This window comes from Parasteatoda tepidariorum, chromosome 10 (genome assembly GCF_043381705.1).
Source record: "Parasteatoda tepidariorum isolate YZ-2023 chromosome 10, CAS_Ptep_4.0, whole genome shotgun sequence".
NCBI lineage: Eukaryota > Metazoa > Arthropoda > Arachnida > Araneae > Theridiidae > Parasteatoda > Parasteatoda tepidariorum.
In genome coordinates this window covers 24,122,686-24,143,298 of record NC_092213.1, presented here as the reverse complement: position 1 = coordinate 24,143,298, position 20,613 = coordinate 24,122,686, and the positions used below count along the sequence as shown (strand labels likewise).

Genomic DNA, 20,613 nt, shown 5'->3' with positions numbered 1-20,613 from the left:
TATTCTGCTGGAAATAAAAATTCTGAACACTTCTCTTTAATATAAGTGGAGCATAGTATAAAAAGGATTATGATTTCTTGCTCATAATATGAAAATGATATTAAGGTATTAATGAATTAAGGTCGTATCTCTAAAAGGATAAGAGGGTAAAAGAGGGATAGACTTAAATACTATCTAGTATTTTTAAAATTTTTTTAAGTTGAATCAAGCGTTTAGTATTATAGAAGTTATTTATGTTCTATGTATAAAAGTACAGCTTATATATACATATTTACGGATCTAACATTACTAACTAGGCAAGCATACGCCAAATCGAATAAGAATAAGCAGTATGATTTAATAGTTTAGTAGTTCGAAAATTTATAAAAGATTCATGTATAGAAAGTGCAATTTTTTGACTTAGACTTAAACCATTTTATACCACTAACATTGCTGTCTAGACAAGTGAGGCATTTCTTCCAATTTAATTTTTTACGCTTAATCTGAATTGAAATAATTGTTCAGAAGAAATTAGGGTTTAATGTATGAAATATACAATTTTTGACTTAGTTTTTACTCATAAAATATATATAACATCAAAAATATTAGATCTATTAAATCAATTCTAATTTCTTTTTAATTTAGACTTAAAAATACATAATAAGTCATGTCTGACTTGTCTATACAACAATGTCTCAGAATTTTATTGTCACTAAATTCATTTACATTGTATTAATTGCAATTATTATCAGGGATATCGCTTTTGTGAAATACCAATTTTTTTAAAAAAAAATTCATGCCTAAATGCAAGAGGATTTTCTTTGTCATACTCACAATTCATTATTGTAAAATTTGAAACATTTATTATTGGTATAAGATAATTTAATAAAAAATTGCAGGATTTTATTTTAAGACAAATTAATAGTTCAGGACACAAATTTCAGGACTTAAAATTTCAGGACAAATTGCAACTTTTTAACAAACATTTTCATTTATTTATATGATCTTCTCTGCCAAGCACAGTATTCAACCCAGTTTTTAATAATTTTACAAAATAGCTGTTGTTATATAATAGCTGTTTTTTCATATCAATATAATATTACTACGGGGAATATTTTTGTAACAGACGTTTTGTTTTGTTGCGTTTGCAGCACTGGGTTAATCGAGTTCTTGAACGAAAAATGACGCTCTTAATTAATTTGCATAGCAAATTAATTAACCTATGTGAATTATTCAGAGGCGTCATTTTTCGTTCATATTCCGTCTTTTTTATTCTTCCTGATTGGGACTTAAATAGTTTCATCAAGAAAATCCTGATAAAAACCTCAAAAATGAGAAATTTTATAAGAGAAAAATAAAGGGACATTTTATTATTTATTATATGTAGATGAAGAAATAAATTAAATCTTTGTGCTATAGAAATAAATTAAATTTTTGTGCTATAAAGATTTGTCGTGTAAAATGTTTTAAATCTAATCAACACTTCAATAACTCAACAATTTAATTCAAAATTTTTAAAATGGGTAAAGGAGGGGCTGTTCACTTACTATAATTATTATACTTTTTAATAATTTTAGGCACAGTTTTTGATAATGTTAATGTGGACATTTGAAACTATTAAAAAACAATTTTTATGAAGAAAAACGAGTTCTGATTAAGGTCATGGATTCACAACTTTAAATTCAAAGAAGAAGCTTTATTTTTCCTTCAAAATATTTTAAAAGCCCTAATTTTAATTGCATTTTATAATTACTCTATTTACTATTCTTGGTGCAAATAAATTTTAAAACACTAATAAATAAAAAATTTGAACAAATTTTAATTTTGAAAATCCTAAATTTTAAAACATCATTGTTAACTATATTAATGAAACATTATCTTATAAACCTTTAAACATTGCTTGAGGATATGGGGGGAAAGCCATGATTAATGATAGTGATGTGCTTTTTTATGCAATACGGGAATAAAATATCCTGAAAAACTTCGATTCTTATGAGCTGATGTTCACAACTATATACCAATTTCAAAGATTCAAAAGTGTGTTTTTAATTATGCTAGTGAGTTAGTGCATACAATATTTTAAGTAGCGAATTTTTTCAAAAAACAGATTTTTCGGAATATTTTAACGATATTAAGAAATTTTTCCTCTTTATCCGTCTATCACTAAGTATTTTTTTTGTCCGTGCTAGCCCTAAGCAGAGCACGTATCAATCTGTCACGACTTTTTGATTCGAACCTGGATCACCTTCCCTTGAGCCCTTCCCTTGTGCCAAGATTCCCAACAACAAAAATAAGATTAAGGGATATTCCCGCATCTGATTTCCCAATGCGAATATTTAGAAACAGCATAGCTATTTTTCCTGGATGTGACTTATTTTTTTTCGTATGCGATTGAGAACCTGTATGACGCACGGGATTTTTTCGTGCGCATTCAGTGAGATAGGTCCTTTATTGCATGGTGTTCAGTCACACGCACGTGCAATCACATGTCCGAAGAAGAGCAATAAAAATGGTCTATGAATTCCATTTATAAAAACTTGTTTTTACTACAGCTAAAATATAACAAAAACAGGCAGCTGGAAGCTTTTATAATCAATAATCAATCAATTAACGTAAATATGGCAAAGAAAATAAACAAACGAAGCGTTTCTAATTTAAAAACTAATAATAGGAAAGAGAAAAATAACATTAAAAATAAACCTAAAAAAGTTACCCCAGACGAAAATTCTTCAACCCCAGCATTCTCATTTTCTAATCGTTTATCAAAAGTCGATGGAATACGTCCCTTTTCTATCGCCGCCTTGGGTATCTTATATATACTTTCCATTTTAAATATAAATATATACACTCTCCATTTTTAATTAAATTCTTTCTTGGAAATAATTTTATGAAATGGTGAATATTTCGTTAAAAGGGCTTTTAATTTTCTGCACTTTTTAATTAATTTTAAATTTTTCTAATGCCGGTAAATTCACTATAGCAAATCCCGTTGTTTTTGAGATATTAAAATAATGGTTTAAGAAGGGATATTTTGGTGTCGTGATCTCTTGCGTCAACTGCAATGTCCAAGGTACTACTAAATAGATATAAAACCTGTAAATTAAAAAAAAAAAAAAAATCATGAAGAGATTTGCCTGCCATTGGATGGTTACAAGTATACCCTTTACATTGGTCCCTATCTGCCATTATAATTATTATTTTAGTTTTCGTGGCCCACTGTCAGGAAGTTGCTAAGATTTGGTAATTATTTTTGTTCAAATCATAAAAGGATTTGCGCGTTGTAATCTGTGGCAGAATAATCGCCAAGTTTTATTTGCAGGAAATTTTTTTTTATAAAGAAAAACTCCAGAAAGGGGATAACTTATAACCTAAAACTTGTAGTCACCCTCAGGCAAACCTCTACAGATTTTTGTAGAAAGAAAAAAAAAGCATTTGCAAGTTTAATACCCATTTGGCACTTGGTCAATTATAGTTTGTGCTACAGATCAAGATATGACAATATCCCCTACAATACGTAAATAATTACAATGTGTAAATATTCCCAATTATGTATTGGTAACTGCATCAAAATAATAATACCATCACTTTGGTGCAGTTTAGTTGGTAAAAGTGCCAAAATAAGTTTTTGTAACAGCCTAAAAGAAGCATGTAAAAAATTTTAAAAAATAATTATGAAATAAAGTAGGTTAAGATTCAAACTTTCAGGCAAGCTACCATATTTGTTTTTCATTACTCGAAATATAATAACCAGTCAGATTAACTTTGAGATTGAAGTTGTTATCGACAGATACCAATATAGAAATATCTCCAATTAAACTAAGCTCTGAAATTTCACATCTGCTGTAGATCAACTGAGGTTGTTATGAACCTGACTTAGATGCTGTTCAAAATATCTATGTCTAAAGTAGTTCTTGTTTTGCGTTGTTTGATAAGTAAAATTACATAAACAAAAAATACATTTTAATAAATAATATCCATATACTAAGCTGCTTAAAAAAATTTTTTATGAAATTTGTGTACATACCAGCTAATATTTTATCATCATAAAAATTTAATGCTATTATTACTATTATGCTTAATGTAATGCTAAGATTAAAAGTTATCAAAAGGTTATTTTTTTGACATTTTTTTTTTTCAGTGAGCATACATTATGTTTGAAATTTAAAAATTCTTTATTGTTTTCTGTATTTTAAAAGGAAATAAACTTTGAAATAGCCAAAAAACTGAACAATAATAATGCAATAATTTATTAGAATATTAATTTTTACCTGTTATGTAAAAATACAGAAAACAAGAATGTCATATTGATTGTGATTTATTCTAGCTCTAAAATCAAAATTTATCAGACACCATTTTATAATTTTTTTTTTGTTATTTGTATTCAGTTTACCATTTATTCAAAAAATCATTTATTTATTATTAATTCATATAACTATTTTTTTTAAAATGAAGTCTATTTTATTTAATGTGAAAATTAATTTCTTTATAGCGGTGCTGTTTGGATTTTTCAACAGGTAATTTTTCTACATTTATATATTTGCTTACATATATATATATATAAATGATTGGTCTGTTCTATATGTTTTGTATACTTTTTAATGGCGTTTTTGATAGTTGTGCCAACTATGATGAACCAGATAAGTGACATTTTCAGAGTGGCTATAATTAACTAAAACAATGAGGAGAAAAAAAGTGGTATCCGAACTATTTTAATCTAAATTTATTGGAAGGCACAGTTAGCACTTCTTTGCCTTATTTTATTTACCACTACCTACTTTTAAACTTAATTTGGTAGTTGTAATACCTACCATAATTGCAAACATGCTCAAAAGTAATGTGATTAAAGTAATCAAATTAAAGTGAAAGCAAAAATAATTGTGTTACATTAAACATTTATTTACATTAATGCTACCACTTATATACAATGTTATTTTTCCTGATTAGTTTGATTAATAAATACCCCAGAAAATGTCGCTTATTTGCTTCTTCATCCAAGCTCATCATATGCTTAAGTTTTTATTATTAGAGCGAATGAATAAAATGGACTCTTGAATTATTAAACATAGATTGTTAGCTTATTTATATAAAATGTGGTACAGTACAGAACCCATAATCCGGAAATCAGAAAACCGGAAAACCAAAACCCCTGGACAGCAAATTGTGACTCTTATATAAAATGGCCACATGAATTTATTTTGATCACTGATGTATGTTGTTGATTTTTTTAATCTCTGCACAGGAAACAAGCTCCATCCAGTTTGTATTATATGACAAATCTTTCTTTTTATCAGTTAATTTGTATACTTAAACTAACAATCATGTATTTTTTTTAATTATATATTAATACAACTTAAATTTATAATAGTTACCATCAAGCAACTATGTTTGAAAATGACAGACATTTTTCACATTTATCAACGTTGGAGAGAGAAATGACTTTCAGAACTGAAATGGTATGTCCTGTTTTTTTTATTAAAAACTTTCTGATATTTCTTTTCCCTAATAATATTATGGTGTTTCTAATTTTAGAATTCAATAGTGATTAAAAGTATGTGATAAATTAATTTTTTTTCTTTTTTTCCTATTAACTTTATTGTACTATTTTTAATTATATTTTTATTAATTTTGGGAAAGTGAAATTTTGTAATCAAAAAAATTACTGATGAGCCGGAAAAAATATAACCCAGTCTTTAAAAAAAATAATAATAAAATAAAAAACAAGAGTGCTTTTTGCAATACTTGTCTACTCTTTTTTTAATTTTACCCTTTTTTTATTTAACATACCATTTTAATTAAATCGTAGCATAGAGCACAAATAAAATTGGTGCCCACCAGTATGGTATTGGGTGTTCCTGAGCTAGAGTATTAATTAGTTTATTTAAAATGAATCACTAAGAGGAATGACAATACAAGATTCAATTTCTCTTAACTGCTGCACTTAAAATTTATATCCAGGTCAAATTCTGACCTTTTTCCTATTAGTTTGAGTGATCAGCTAGAGATCTGTGTCTGACGATAATACAATTCTAATTGCTCTTTGACCAGAATTTTATCACAAAAAAAAAATTTTGTGATCACTTTCTGGCTATCTAGAGTGCTGAAATTTCAACTAAAACTCAATGATCACTGTACAAATTTTAACCATTTCTACAAGTAGAAATGATTTCCAAACCGAATTTAATGTCAGGCGCAATTTTGGTGTCTTTTCCAAATAATTAGAGTGCCAAAATTTCTACTGGAGCTCTGTGCCAGTTGACAATATAAGGCCATAAAAAATAATTATTTATTAAAATTTCAAACACTTTCCAACAAAGAAATAATGTATATATCAGTGTTTAAATTAATTATTCAAACTCCCAAAAATTTTACTAAAATGCGGTGGAAGATCTATATACCCTTAATAAATTAAGACATTCCTTAATCCTAAATATTGATGCTTTATAAACAATGAGATGATATGAATAACTCTGTATCAATTTACCCATTTCAAGTACTATTTTTTTTATGTTATATACAATTAATTTTGTATTTTCTTATATCATATTTTCTTTGCATATAACACTTTAAGTTACATTTAGAAAAAAATAAAGATAAGAAAAATTATTCACTAGGATTTTAAAATGCATAACACGCTGAAAACTTTTTTAAAGCATACCATAAAGCTGCAAATTTCACGATTCCAGAACATCATTTGTGTCAGATTCAATAATGTTATACATCTTTATTTGAGAGCTAATATATCATCCAGAGAGAACAATGTGAAATATTTTCAACTTAAATTTTGCAGCTTTAATAATTTTTGATGCTTTTCTTAGTTTTAAAAATTTCTTCATTTGATTTTTCTTTAGCGGTCATCTTTTACCTCCGACATTCCGAAATTAGCTATCTCATTATCAAAAATAGGGGTCAACTTATACACGAGATATATGGCATAAAAGTAAAAAAGGAAATATTCTTCCAATCACCTATCATAGGCCAGAGTGGTCATAAAGGTAAAAGTTCCTCAATTTCCTGATCAATGGCATGATTTTGGTAATATTGCCATCAATGCGCATTTACTTCTTAGACATGCTAGCTACCCATTATTCTGAAGCTGGGTCGGCTTCAAATCACTATTGAGAGTTCGAAGTATCATACAAAAATATTTTAATTTTTAAATATGGGCATAACTTATAAAGGAATTTTTTGTAAATTTCAGGGACTATACTATTTTTACTACAAGCGAATGACAGAATCACCTTCATTTTTGAATGGATTGCATCAAATCATGAATGATAATCTCACAGAGTACCCATCAACCATTAATACATTAGAAAGATTTACTTTGTACCCTGAAGTAAGTTTATTAAAGTTAACATATCCTAAAAACATATTTTAAAATTCTTATATTAGCAAAAATATGTTTCTTTTTTACCATTTGTATTTATAGTTTTTTCTTTTTATGTATTATTATTTATATTCTTTTTCTAAAAACTTAAGTTCTGGAATTGTTAAGATACTAAACCAATTCTTTACTTTTCTATTATCAAGGCAGTGCATACTTCCAAAGGTTTCGGTATCATTTTTACCAAGGAAATAAAAAAAAAACATATTTTTGAATGTGCTACATAATAAGGGTGCATACATAATAAAGGTGCATATATAATGAAGGTGCATAATAATGGTGCATAATAAAGGCTTTCAAATGATAACAATGTAAAAAACGTTATTTTGTTGATAAAAAAACAATGGAGTTCAACTGCATTTATCTCTCTCTGCATTTATCTCTCTCAGTATTATGACAAAGATAACGTCAATCAATTTTAATGTCGGTGTATTCACATACAAAAAGTAGTTCTCAATCCCAGTCACTATACTTAACAACCAGTGCAGTATTGTTTAGAAGGAGGAATGCATATTTACACTTAAAATTACATGGAAATATTAATGTCCATTTCTCCCTTTAAGAATATTTTTTCTACAATTCTAAGAAATAATATTGCAAGTGATATTCACTTTTTTAAAGAAAAAAGTTATGTATGTAAATGTGTGAAATAATAATTCATTAGTTACATTATGCTAGAGCTGCACTAATGGGTAATTGGTGATAGTTTTGGATTCATCAGTACGAGGATCTGAAATCACCATATTGATCATTGAGCAGCTGGTGGTAATAATCAATATTTAAACCATGCTCCTCATCTGTATTTGCAGTTTCCCAGGTCTGAAACTACAAAAAACATTACTTTCAAGTTTATTCGAAATCATATAAATACGATTGTACTAAGTGCAATCTATTCAGACACCTAGCATTTAGCATAGAGAACAGAACCCAAGCTCACACTCTGGTTAATGCATAATGATGGTAATGTTTTCTTGTTAATGCATGAATGATTATTGGATAATAAGTGGCTAGTCACATTATATTTAAGTGTATTTTAAGCCTCTAAAACTCAATTGAAGCGGTCAATGTTAAAAGTGGGTATGTTACAAATCTGCACCTTCGAGAAAAAACAAAAAAACTGTGTCAATTGTGGAGAGATTGTTTTAAATGCTTCCACATTATTGGCTCCTCGTTTTTAGGCAGTCTAGGAAATTACACAGCATTTGATAATCACTGATTTATATTCCCTAATCAACAAAAAACTTATTTCCGTAAAAATTTTACACACCCCTTTTAAAATTGACTGCTTCAATTGGATAAATGAATCAGACACCCAGTTTTTAACACTGAGCCTAAAGCCCTGGTAGTCAAAGAAGTGATATGAATGGTTACTGTATAATAAATGGACAGGCACAATAAATTTAGGTGGATTCTAAACCTCTGAGACACAATTGGAGAAAGTGTAATTGGATCAGACATCCAGCCTTTAGCATTAGTTGTAGAATCCCAACTCGAACCCTGGTTGGCAAAGATGTGATATCATGAACTGTAGTTGTACTTAACAAATGGACAAAGACATTATGTGTAGATGGATTCTGAACCTCTAAGATACAATTGCAAAGTGTAATCGCATCAGACATCCAGACTATAGCACAAGTAGTAGAACCCCAGCTTAAACACAAGTAGGCAAAGATATGATATAATGAACAATCACTGTCTAATGAATGGCGAGATACATTGCATTTAGGTGGATTCCAAACCTCTAAGACTCAATTGGATTAAATGTAATTGGATCAGACATCCAGCCTTCTACGCAGGTTGTAGAATTCCATCTCTTACTCTGGTAGGCTAAGGTGTGACGTAATGAACTGGTTCTGTATAATAAATGGCCGTGGACATTGCATTTTAGTGGATTTCAAACCACAATTGGACAAAGTCGTATCTGGTCAGACCCACGATTTTTAGCATGGGTTATTGATCCCTGGCAAAACCAATGTAAGTGGTGATGAGTATCTTTAATAATAAATGGCAAATACTATGAAATTTTTAGTCATATTTTTTTTAAATCTCTGTTCGGTGTTATTTTGTTGTTTTTCACATGTAATTTATTGAATACATTTTAATTTACAGGTTGTACTAGCTGCTAGTTATAGAAATATTCAGTCTATAGCTAATTTTTTAAATATCAGCATCAAAGAATGTTGGCAGGTTCTTAGAGGTGATAATTTACCACCTATTGAAAGTTGTGAAGGTAATTATAAGTAGTCATGGCTATCTTTAAAATTTTTTTAGTTTTTATTTGAAGTTTTATCTTGGCATAATTTTTGTGTATCTATCTATATATATATATAGCTATAAGCAGCAGCAAATATATTTTTTTTTATTTATTGGTAAAGTCAAAGAGCATGGTCATGCTATTTCATTAACTGGATATTGCCATTAGAACATATGTTTGTCTAAAGAAAAAATAATAAAATATATTGTTACGTGATATCAGGTAGAAAATATTTAGTTTATAAATGCCTCTGTACTAAACTGCTACAATGAAATCAAAAATTTTCTGCAAGGAAATGAATAGTGTTTATTTTAATATTTATTTGAAAAAGGCATTTTGCATTAGTATAGTTTTTAGAGCACATTTTTGAAAGAGCTATAAATTAATAGCTGTGACTGTTCATGTTCTCAATCAATATGTTGATATATAATTTAAAAATACTAATTTTTAGTTTTATTAATTATTCAAACTATAGCAATAAAATAAATGAATCATAAAGCAGTTTTGATATCATTATTATTTTTGAACCAAATATAGTTACTTCATATTCAAATGTAAATCACTAACTTATGTTTTCTATGGCTTTTTATGAGCTGTTGATATCACCCTTTAGATATAAATGCTGTGTTATGTTGTTGAAACGTGTAATATCCACTTAACTTTAATTCCTTTAGCATTGATATTAAATTTTTTAGCTTGTACATGTTCTCTTGCATTTTCTTAGAGAATTTGATATAAATATTATAGTTTTCTGAAATTTTTAAGCAATATTTTTTTCAATTATAGGTGTTGGAGATCCAGCCTATTTTTATGTTACGACTGTGTTTTTATTGAATGGATTAGTTGGATCTTTGCTGTTTATATTTGGGACAATTTTAAGGTATTTTATTTATGTTAATGAATTTTATTTACTCTTAAATATATTTATTGGAAAATGCACTTATTCAAAATATTATAAAGAATTATTTAAATGTCCATTGTTTAAATACTATTTTGAGCTGAATTTTATTAAACACGTATTTCGAGCCTCACGCAGAATGAAAATCTCCCTGGCTCAATATAAAGCTTCCTGTTGAAGCATTTAATCTACTGCCCGGGGCTCGAAAAACCGCCCGTCCTCGGCGGTCAAAAATTCCCCGCAGACAACAAATTTCTCGAATCCAACGTCTGCGCGGACGGCCACTTTCCCGTTAATGTTCGTGATGTATTTTTAATTTTTGTTATCTTACAAGAGCTATCTAGCTCCTCACTTCTAAAATGACCCTCTAATCTCGAAATACAGCAACATACTGCGCATGGAGGAATTGATGTTTTCTCTGTCTGGGAGTACTGCAGCGGTTGAAAGGGGCTTTTCAGCAATGAACTTACAAAAAAACACATTACGTACTGGTCTTAAACAAGAAGCGTCAACCGAAATTATGAACATCTACCTAAATGAAAAACTTCTTTCAGATTTCTGTGCAGATAAATCTGTAAATCATTGGCTTGATTGTGGAACTGGCAAACGTCGTAGTTGATTCATTTAAAAAACGCAGTACCATCGGATAAATTGACATGATAATTGACAGATAACTTGACCTTTGTTATTTAAAGTATTTCATTAAAGAAATAAATTATTTCATTAAAGAAATACTAGGTTTTACTATTAGTAACCTAGTATTTCTTTTATTACTGTATAATGTTATCCTAGTATTTGTAATCCTAGTAACTACTAATTCATNTTGTACATGTTCTCTTGCATTTTCTTAGAGAATTTGATATAAATATTATAGTTTTCTGAAATTTTTAAGCAATATTTTTTTCAATTATAGGTGTTGGAGATCCAGCCTATTTTTATGTTACGACTGTGTTTTTATTGAATGGATTAGTTGGATCTTTGCTGTTTATATTTGGGACAATTTTAAGGTATTTTATTTATGTTAATGAATTTTATTTACTCTTAAATATATTTATTGGAAAATGCACTTATTCAAAATATTATAAAGAATTATTTAAATGTCCATTGTTTTAAATACTATTTTGAGCTGAATTTTATTAAACATGTATTTCGAGCCACACGCAGAATAAAAATCTCCCTGGCTCAATATAAAGCTTCCTGTTGAAGCATTTAATCTACTGCCCAGGGCTCGAAATTCCCCGCGGACAACAAATTTCTCGAATCCAAGGTCTGCGCGGACGGCCACTTTCCCGTTAATGTTCGTGATATATTTTTAATTTTTGTTATCTTACAAGAGTTATCTAGCTCCTCACTTCTAAAATGACCCTCTAATCTCGAAATACTGCACATGGTGGAATTGATGTTTTCTCTGTCTGGGAGTACTGCAGCGGTTGAAAGGGGCTTTTCAGCAATGAACTTACAAAAAAACACATTACGTACTGGTCTTAAACAAGAAGCGTCAACCGAAATTATTAACATCTACCTAAATGAAAAACTTCTTTCAGATTTCTGTGCAGATACCTCTGTAAATCATTGGCTTGATTGTGGAACTGGCAAACGTCGTAGTTGATTCATTTAAAAAACGCAGTACCATTGGATAAATTGACATGATAATTGACAGATAACTTGACCTTTGTTATTTAAAATATTTCATTAAAGAAATAAATTATTTCATTAAAGAAATACTATGTTTTACTATTAGTAACCTAGTATTTCTTTTATTGCCTTATAATGTTATCCTAGTATTTGTAACCCTAGTAACTACTAATTCATTGTGCAATTTATATAATTGTTAGTAATAAATAAGAGAAAATTATATTTTTATTTATTTAGATGCAACGGGTTAGTTTCAAAGGAGGACGGGTACATTGTTGGACAAGCCGTCCTCGGGGATGGGTAAAATTTCTGAGTTTTTTGAGCCCTGCTACTGCCTTTATTTTACTTGATGATAAAGCTTCCGTAATAACCTTAAATAGGCAAATTGGATAGAGTCATCTGACTTATGAAGTAGGGGAGGAAAAAAGCATCCCCACTTCATTTGAGGACCTTTCGATGTGTTGTTCCTAAAATTTCAGATTTCAAATGTTCAAAATAATTCTTATTTTTACTGATTTTTATCTGAAAAACATACATTTATCTATGCTAAAAATTGCTACTTTAAATTAAACCTTTTAAAATATTTAATTGTGAGAAAGCAATATTATGAAAATATTTTTATTCTTTTAAAACGGTTTTGTGTATGCTAATAAAAATGATAATTATTAGGATTCTAATCAATACATTACATTCTTTACATGTGCCAAGATATATTTCAATAAAAACATTTATTTTTGTTTTATTTAACTGTATTTATTAATTAAAAGAACGATTATAATTTTGTGCAACTATTGTTTTTTTTTTTTTTTTAAATCCAATTCTCAAAGTTGTATTTTCTGTTATTAAAATCAATAAATATTTTTTTTCTTAAAGGTATTGAAAGGTTTATGAAATGAGAAATATTTTACTTAAATGTTAGAAATATTATTTTAGCACTTATTATTTATTAAATTTTTTTTTGCATTTTAGTAGATTAATTTAATAATATGATTTACAAAATGTTTGTATTAGTTGCAAATGCTTTCTGTTTTTCTTCTCTAAATGTAAAATTAAATTTTGGAATAATCCCTTGATGCTAGCAAATGAATGATTAAAATTTTAATGATATGAAACATAATTATTTATTTTAAAATCAACTAATAACGTGTGTTAATTGTAACTGCTAATTAAATATTCATTGGAAATTAAATATTGAAGTACTAATACATTTTATGTATGGCTATGCTGACAATGTAATATATTTGTTTCCCCTAACTATTTTATATAAAGATTAGAAACTCTTGAAAACTTAAAATATGATTTTAATTAAATCAATACCTTTACTTATCATGCTTTATAGATAATAGCAGAATCCTTTTTTTTTCTTTTTTTTTAAAAGAGCTATAAAAATTATTTTTAAATTATGATTCTTTAATATAAAACTTAATTTTCCTAGAAGTATATAACTTTAACAAATTAATATTAAAGTAACTCAATATTTTAATTTTTTATTAAATGTCTTAATTTTTTTAACCACAAAATTACTTTTTTTTTTTTAATTTTATTTAACCCTTAATGGTCTGAAAGTATTTCAAATTAGCTTCCCACTAGATAAAAATTATTAGTTATGATAATATTATAGTTGAATTAATTGTAACGGTGATTAAAATAGAAGTGATACAAATAATAAAGTGTTTTTTGCTGTGATAAAGTGACTTTTGACCCAGTTAGTAAGAGTGCCATGCCCGCTTATATGGCGGCTTTAGTCTGTTAAATATTCATTTAATTAAATATTAACTGAAAAATTGTATTTATTAATCATCATATATTTTGAAACAGTGATTCAGTATGTGGTGGAGCATTATCTGCTGCCTGCTTCTTTTTTAATCATGGAGAGGTAAATTAAAACAATTTTGGCTTCTTAAATCTAATCTTATTGTGATTTAGAGTTCTAATTCTGCTTTTATTTTTTATGTAGTGTACTAGAGTTCAGTGGACTCCTCCTCTGAGGGAGAGTTTTGGTTATCCTCTATTTTTGCTACAAATGATGCTAGTTAGTTTGCTGTTGAAGTAAGTAAATTTTGCATTGGAAATTTAATTTCAACTTCATGGTGGATTTTTTGACATTCAGCCAGTTTTATACAATGTGTACTAAATCATGTTATGTGTTTTGTTTTTATTTACAAAAAAGATTTTTATGCAGTATAGTAGAGTTCAGTTGACTCCTTCTTTCAGGGAAAATTTTAGTTACTTTCTATTTTTGCTAAAAGTGATGCTAATTACTGTGCTGTAAAAGTGAGTAAGTTTTAAATTGAAAGTCTAATTCCAACTTCATGGTTATTTCAACTTGACATTCAGCTCACTTCTCACAATGTGTGGTAAATCATGCTATATATATTATTTTTATTTATTAAAAGGATTTTTACCTAGGCAGTACATTTTCTTCTTTAGTAAACTACATGTTATAAGATTTTATTCATCTCGTTTGAAAGAAAAAAATCTTATCTAAATCAGTTTATAACTTTCTTAGATGTTTGTGCTAAAAAAAATTTTTTTCTCATGAATTTTTATTGTTTTCCTCAAATGAATTTAAGGTGTAAAAAGCATTCTTCTAATGGCACATTGTGGACTAAGAGATGTTAATAGAGTTCAAGGCTCCACTTTGCCAATGGTGTGTGACGAATCATTGTGACCAATGATATGATTCTGCCAATGGGATTGTAATAATTGTGTGATGTTATATAATAAATCCTACTTGAGCTTGCCCTGAAGCATATTTTGTGAATAAGAATTAAGTTTTACTGGAAAAAAAATTCCTATATGCAAATGTTATTTGCTTCACATTGAAACCACGAAATTTCTATTATTCCACCAAACTTATTTTTCAAATGTCATGTAACTACATCTTTTTTGAATTTGAAATCTGATTTTTTTTTCCCCAAAGAAGCCTGATATATATCTTTGTTTATATTGAATTTTTTTTTCATTTTTCAAGCCTCAAATTTCTTGTAAGTCATTTTTTTAAAAATATTTTTTCTTTTATAATTTTTAAAGAATATTATATAAAATGCAGGTGAAAAATTATGGGAAAAATATACTTGAGGGTGCCCCTTGGCGACGTATGTTTGGCGCCATACTTGTTTTGCCCAGAACGCTGTGGTAACCCACAAACAGGACATTTATATCTATTACTAATTAAACCTTCATCCATACACCAGTCAATCACTGTTTTTTTTTTCATTGTTATTAAAATCTTACAGAAACTTAAGATTTATCTTATTGACAGTATTCATTTTTAGTACCAGAAGCAAAAATAACCTTACCAGCCGGTATCCAAAGTAGAACTAACGGATCTCTGAAATTACATTTAAAAATTCATTTAAAAACTACGCTAAATTCTAAACTAATTAGAATCACGATTAAAATCTAAACCAATCAGAATCACGATTGGTTTTCAACATCAGCCAGCTTGGCGATCAATCGCGATCACAACTTGGCGGGGGCACCCTCAAGTGTAGTCTACCCAAAATTATATATGTTAGCTTTGTAAGTGATATTCATGACGAAGCTATTATTTATATCATTTTTTTTGTGATTGAAGAATAAATTATGTACCTTATATTTAACACTGAACAGTCAAAAAATTATTTAATACTATTCCTGTTTTTAAATATGATTTCTAATTATTTTATAGGTGCCAAAAACCTGTCTTTCAACATTCACTCATCATTGCCATTCCTTCAATTTTATTTATGTTATCTTGGCAGGTAATTTTTTTTTATCTATAGTTTCCTAATTAAAGTATTTTCTCAAAAATATAAAAGTTATATTTTCATAAATGTTAATATATAATTTTTGAAAATCAATTTATATGGTATCTCTGTATTTTTTTCAGTTTGCACAGTTTGCTTTGTTAACTCAAGTTTTAGTTTTATTTGGATTATATCTACTCAATTTTATAACATCTGATGTTTTCAAGTCTATTTTAAATGGGCATTTAGTAAGTGTATATCAATATTTTATTCCATCTTATATTTACTATCACAATATATTATTCTTATGTATTTTAAATTTACTGTTACAATGCATTTGTATGAAAGGAGTGAATATATTTCTTTGTCAGTATATGTGAAAATGTTGTATTTTTAAAAAATGCATAGTTTGAGACTATGAATTTAGGTAAAATATTTTTTGTTACATAATGTATGTTCACAAACAATGATATTTCACTTATTTATTCACTTGGACTTTCTAGGGTTTTGCTTTTGATTAGTTTTATAAAAATGCTTAAATGTGGGACTAATTGTTTTTCTAATTATATACTACTTCTATTCAATGGGTCTTAAATCGTCTTTAATAATGTCCAAGGTTGTTAGCAAAGTCTATTGAGGAGTTGTGGTGAAGCCACGAAATGTGTTTTCGAAATACTAAAATTACAATTTAGCTGAAAAGTGTGAGCTCTATTTTGATTTAACTTATTCCAGAATTGTGTGCATGAATTATCTTGTCCGATATTCTTCATAATTATTCGTGACATTTATGAAAAGAAAATGTGTTTTTATTTCAATTTTTCTTACTATGCGCAAAACACAACTTGATACTATGGAAAGTTTATAAAATAATAATAAGAACGCTGCAAGTCCAGGGCCTGCGCTAAGCATTTGCCACTTCGCCAAATGCGATAAAATCGTAAATTTTGCAAATAAAATTCTGTGTTTTGACGAATTATTTTTTCTACTGGAAATAAAAATATATAAATAAAAATTGCTAAAATTTGCATTTGCCGAATACTTTTGATATTTGGACACTTTTAACTTATTACATAATTTTATTTTTCCTTTAATTTTTGCTTATTAGTTATTTTTATTTTCAGCTTAATCTTATTGTTGCAGTTGTATTTTTGTTTGGAAATAAAATGCTTATAGCCTCCTTTTATGCATCAACGCTTTTAATGTGTTATGTAAGTATTCTGCACTTCTTTATTTAACTATATCCTATTTCTTTGCATTTTTAATTTAAAACTATTTAATTCATAGGTGATAGTTACGAAAGAAAACTTTTTCAAGTTATTTAACCACAGACTTTTGGTGATGGTAGGTTATATTTTTTTATTAATATTCTCTTTTATTTGTGAATAATTGATAAATGTATATCTAAAACAGTTTTCCTCCTGTTAAGTTTTCTGCTTGTTATTTATTTATCATGCTAAAATATTGCTTCCATTTAAATAATTTCAAATGACTGTTAATTATCTAAAACATTGCTTGAAATTATATTGATGAATAATGTTCTTTAATCGTAAAAACAGAAATTTTTATAATTATAAATAAAAACCATTAGTTATTTGCTATGGAAATTGAATGATATAAAATTTATTTTATCATTTCTATTTATTTAAGACTACCATCTTCCAATGCAAAACATAAATAAAGTTAACTTTTTTTTCTCCATTCAAAATAAAAAGGTTTTAATTTGCTATCACAACTTAAAAACTATTTCTAAAAAGACATTTACTGCCAATAACACTTGTAATATTACATTTTATCCAAAAGCATTACCTAAAAATTAATTAACGATAAATATTTCAAAAAAATTACCAATTAAGTTTTTTCCGCAAAAGAATGTAGATGGTGCGTAGCTTTTTTAAAATGTGCTTATTTTCGATTTTCATTTTTTAAAAGCACTTAATGGTGCTTTTTTTTACTGATTATTTTTAAAAAGCGCTTCAATTTCTCTTTTCGAAAATGAGATTTTTTTTATTTTTGTCATGTCTTATGCAAAAGAGCGATCTTCTCATTGTTCTATATAATGTTTTCACAATACTTTTTGGCATATCGCCGCTCCATAGTGTATGAAATCGGCAATAATTTTAAATGTTTGTTGAAATAGTTGGTTCCGCAATAGTTGTTGAATAGTTGTGGTTTCGCATGTGCATATACTTAGCTGGGTTAGGTGAAATTCTTGCACCCTCCTGTGCAACTCTGCTGCATTTTGCAAGATATTCATAATTTCAGTCTTCATTTCCACCCTCTGAAATCGAATTGAAAAATCTTTTCTTTTTTTTTTTGTTTTTTTTTTGGCTAATATAATCAAGAGACGCCCGGTGCCTGAGTGGTAGCGCTTCACGCTCCTGTGCCACAGGTCCTGGGTTCGATCCTCGGGTCGGGAAAGGTTGACTCAGGCTTTCATCCCTTCAGTGGGTCGATAAATGAGTACCAAGCATGCGTGGGAACTAAACACTGGGGGTTACGCATTCGGCTGACCACCTAACCGGAACATCTGCTCTTGCACTCCAGAGCCCANCTATGCGCAAAACACAACTTGATACTATGGAAAGTTTATAAAATAATAATAAGAAAGCTGCAAGTCCAGGGCCTGCGCTAAGCATTTGCCACTTCGCCAAATGCGATAAAATCGTAAATTTTGCAAATAAAATTCTGTGTTTTGACGAATTATTTTTTCTACTGGAAATAAAAATTGTTAAGATTTGCATTTGCCGAATACTTTTGATATTTGGACACTTTTAACTTATTACATAATTTTATTTTTCCTTTAATTTTTGCTTATTAGTTATTTTTATTTTCAGCTTAATCTTATTGTTGCAGTTGTATTTTTGTTTGGAAATAAAATGCTTATAGCCTCCTTTTATGCATCAACGCTTTTAATGTGTTATGTAAGTATTCTGCACTTCTTTATTTAACTATATCCTATTTCTTTGCATTTTTAATTTAAAACTATTTAATTCATAGGTGATAGTTATGAAAGAAAACTTTTTCAAGTTATTTAACCACAGACTTTTGGTGATGGTAGGTTATATTTTTTTTATTAATATTATTTTTTATTTATGAATAACTAATAAATGTATATCTAAAACAGTTTTCATCCAGTTAAGCTTTTTGCTTGTTATTTATTTATCATGCTAAAATATTGCTTCCATTTAAACTTTTAAATGGCTGTTTATTATCTAAAACATTGCATGAAATTATATTATGTTCTTTAATTTTAAAAACATGAATTTTTATAATTATAAACAAAAAGCATTTGTTATTTGAATGATATAAAATTTATTTTACCATTTCTAATTATTTAAGACTGTTATCTTCCAATGTAAAACATAAATAAATTTTGCATTTCTTTTCCCTGCTCAAAAGAGAAAAGTTTTAATTTGCTATCAGAACTTAAAAACTTTTTCTGAAAAAACATTTACTGCCAATAAAGCTTTTGTTGTATTACATTTTATCCAAAAGCGTTAACTAAAAATTAACTAATAATAAAATTAGAAATATTTCTGAAAACTTACCATTTAAATTTTTTCCACAAAGGAATGTACATGGTGCATATCTTTTTTAAAAAGTACTTATTTTCGATTTTCATTTTTTAAAAGCCCTTAATGGTGCTTTTTTTACTGATTATTTCTAAAAAGGGCTTAAACTTCTCTTTTCAAAAATGAGATTTTTTTTCAATTTTCGTCACGTCTTATGCAAAAGCGCAATCTTCTCATCATTCAATATAATGTTTTCACAATGCTTTTTGGCATACTGCCGGTCCGTAGTATATGAAATCGGCAGTACTTTTAATGTTTGATTAAATAGTTGTGTGTCTGCATGTGCATATACTTAGCTGGGTTAGGTGAAATTCTTGCACTCTCCTGTGCAATTCTGCTGCATTTTGCAAGATATTCATAATTTCAGTCTTCATTTTCCACCCTCTGAAATCGAATCGAAATATCTTTCCATCTTTTTATGGTGGCTAATATAATCAAGAAAAGTGCTCTTTGTCAGAAACTGGTTATTTTAACATGATCATGTAAAGTCTTTGAAAATTATTTTGCATTTTGTTAATGTATATGGTGCTTAAAAATATTTTTAAATGTATTTATTCATACAATATTTTTAAATGTATTTATCACACAAAAATATTTTTAACAGTATTTATTCTAATACTTAAAAGGTACTTATTTTTTGTTGAAAGATTTGGCTACACACCCTGATGTATTTTTTTTTCATTTATAAATGAATACTTTCTAGTTTTTAGAAAATTAAAAATATAACAAATACTATTATAAATTTTACCATACTTCTGATGCAAGTATTTGAATTTTACATGCTAGAAGACCTCTAAATTTGTATGACAGTAAAAGTACCTGAGCTGAATTGACCATAATTATTTACCTACTTACTTAATTTTGAACAAAATACTTGACCATATTTTTACTTCACATTTGGTAATTTTAAAATGCATTATTGTTTAAAGTAATAATCTCGTTTTGTCATTATTTATCACCTATATATATGGTATTAAATGTTTCGTGTTATGTGAACTTATTATTTTATTTCATCTATTATTTCTGCACTTAAAATTTTTTGCTTTAAAAAATGTAATTTACTCTGTAAATCTGAAGGATAGTTACAGTATTTATTCTTGTAAACTTTTTTTAAGAATCATAGGTTAAAATTATTACCTTTACATCAATATAAATTAAAA

General features: G+C 27.8%; 1 protein-coding gene across 2 annotated transcripts in view; it reads left to right on the top strand.

Moving 5' to 3' along the window:
* Positions 1–2,557: 2,557 nt before the first annotated feature.
* Positions 2,558–20,613, top strand: part of LOC107446775 (protein C-mannosyl-transferase DPY19L1) — a 32,140-nt gene continuing 14,084 nt past the window's right edge. The window contains exons 1-12 of one of the 2 annotated variants that reach the window (XM_016061534.3): positions 2,558–2,784; positions 4,469–4,493; positions 5,345–5,432; positions 7,178–7,315; positions 9,473–9,593; positions 10,404–10,497; positions 13,969–14,026; positions 14,108–14,199; positions 15,824–15,896; positions 16,025–16,129; positions 17,003–17,089; positions 17,166–17,222. In XM_016061534.3, the coding sequence (XP_015917020.2) occupies positions 2,598–2,784; positions 4,469–4,493; positions 5,345–5,432; positions 7,178–7,315; positions 9,473–9,593; positions 10,404–10,497; positions 13,969–14,026; positions 14,108–14,199; positions 15,824–15,896; positions 16,025–16,129; positions 17,003–17,089; positions 17,166–17,222 (1,125 nt within the window). In that variant the 5' untranslated portion in view covers positions 2,558–2,597. Of the gene's footprint in view, positions 3,050–4,468; positions 4,494–5,344; positions 5,433–7,177; positions 7,316–9,472; positions 9,594–10,403; positions 10,498–13,968; positions 14,027–14,107; positions 14,200–15,823; positions 15,897–16,024; positions 16,130–17,002; positions 17,090–17,165; positions 17,223–20,613 lie in introns of both variants that reach the window. The other variant, XM_043047624.2, reaches the window with a different exon arrangement.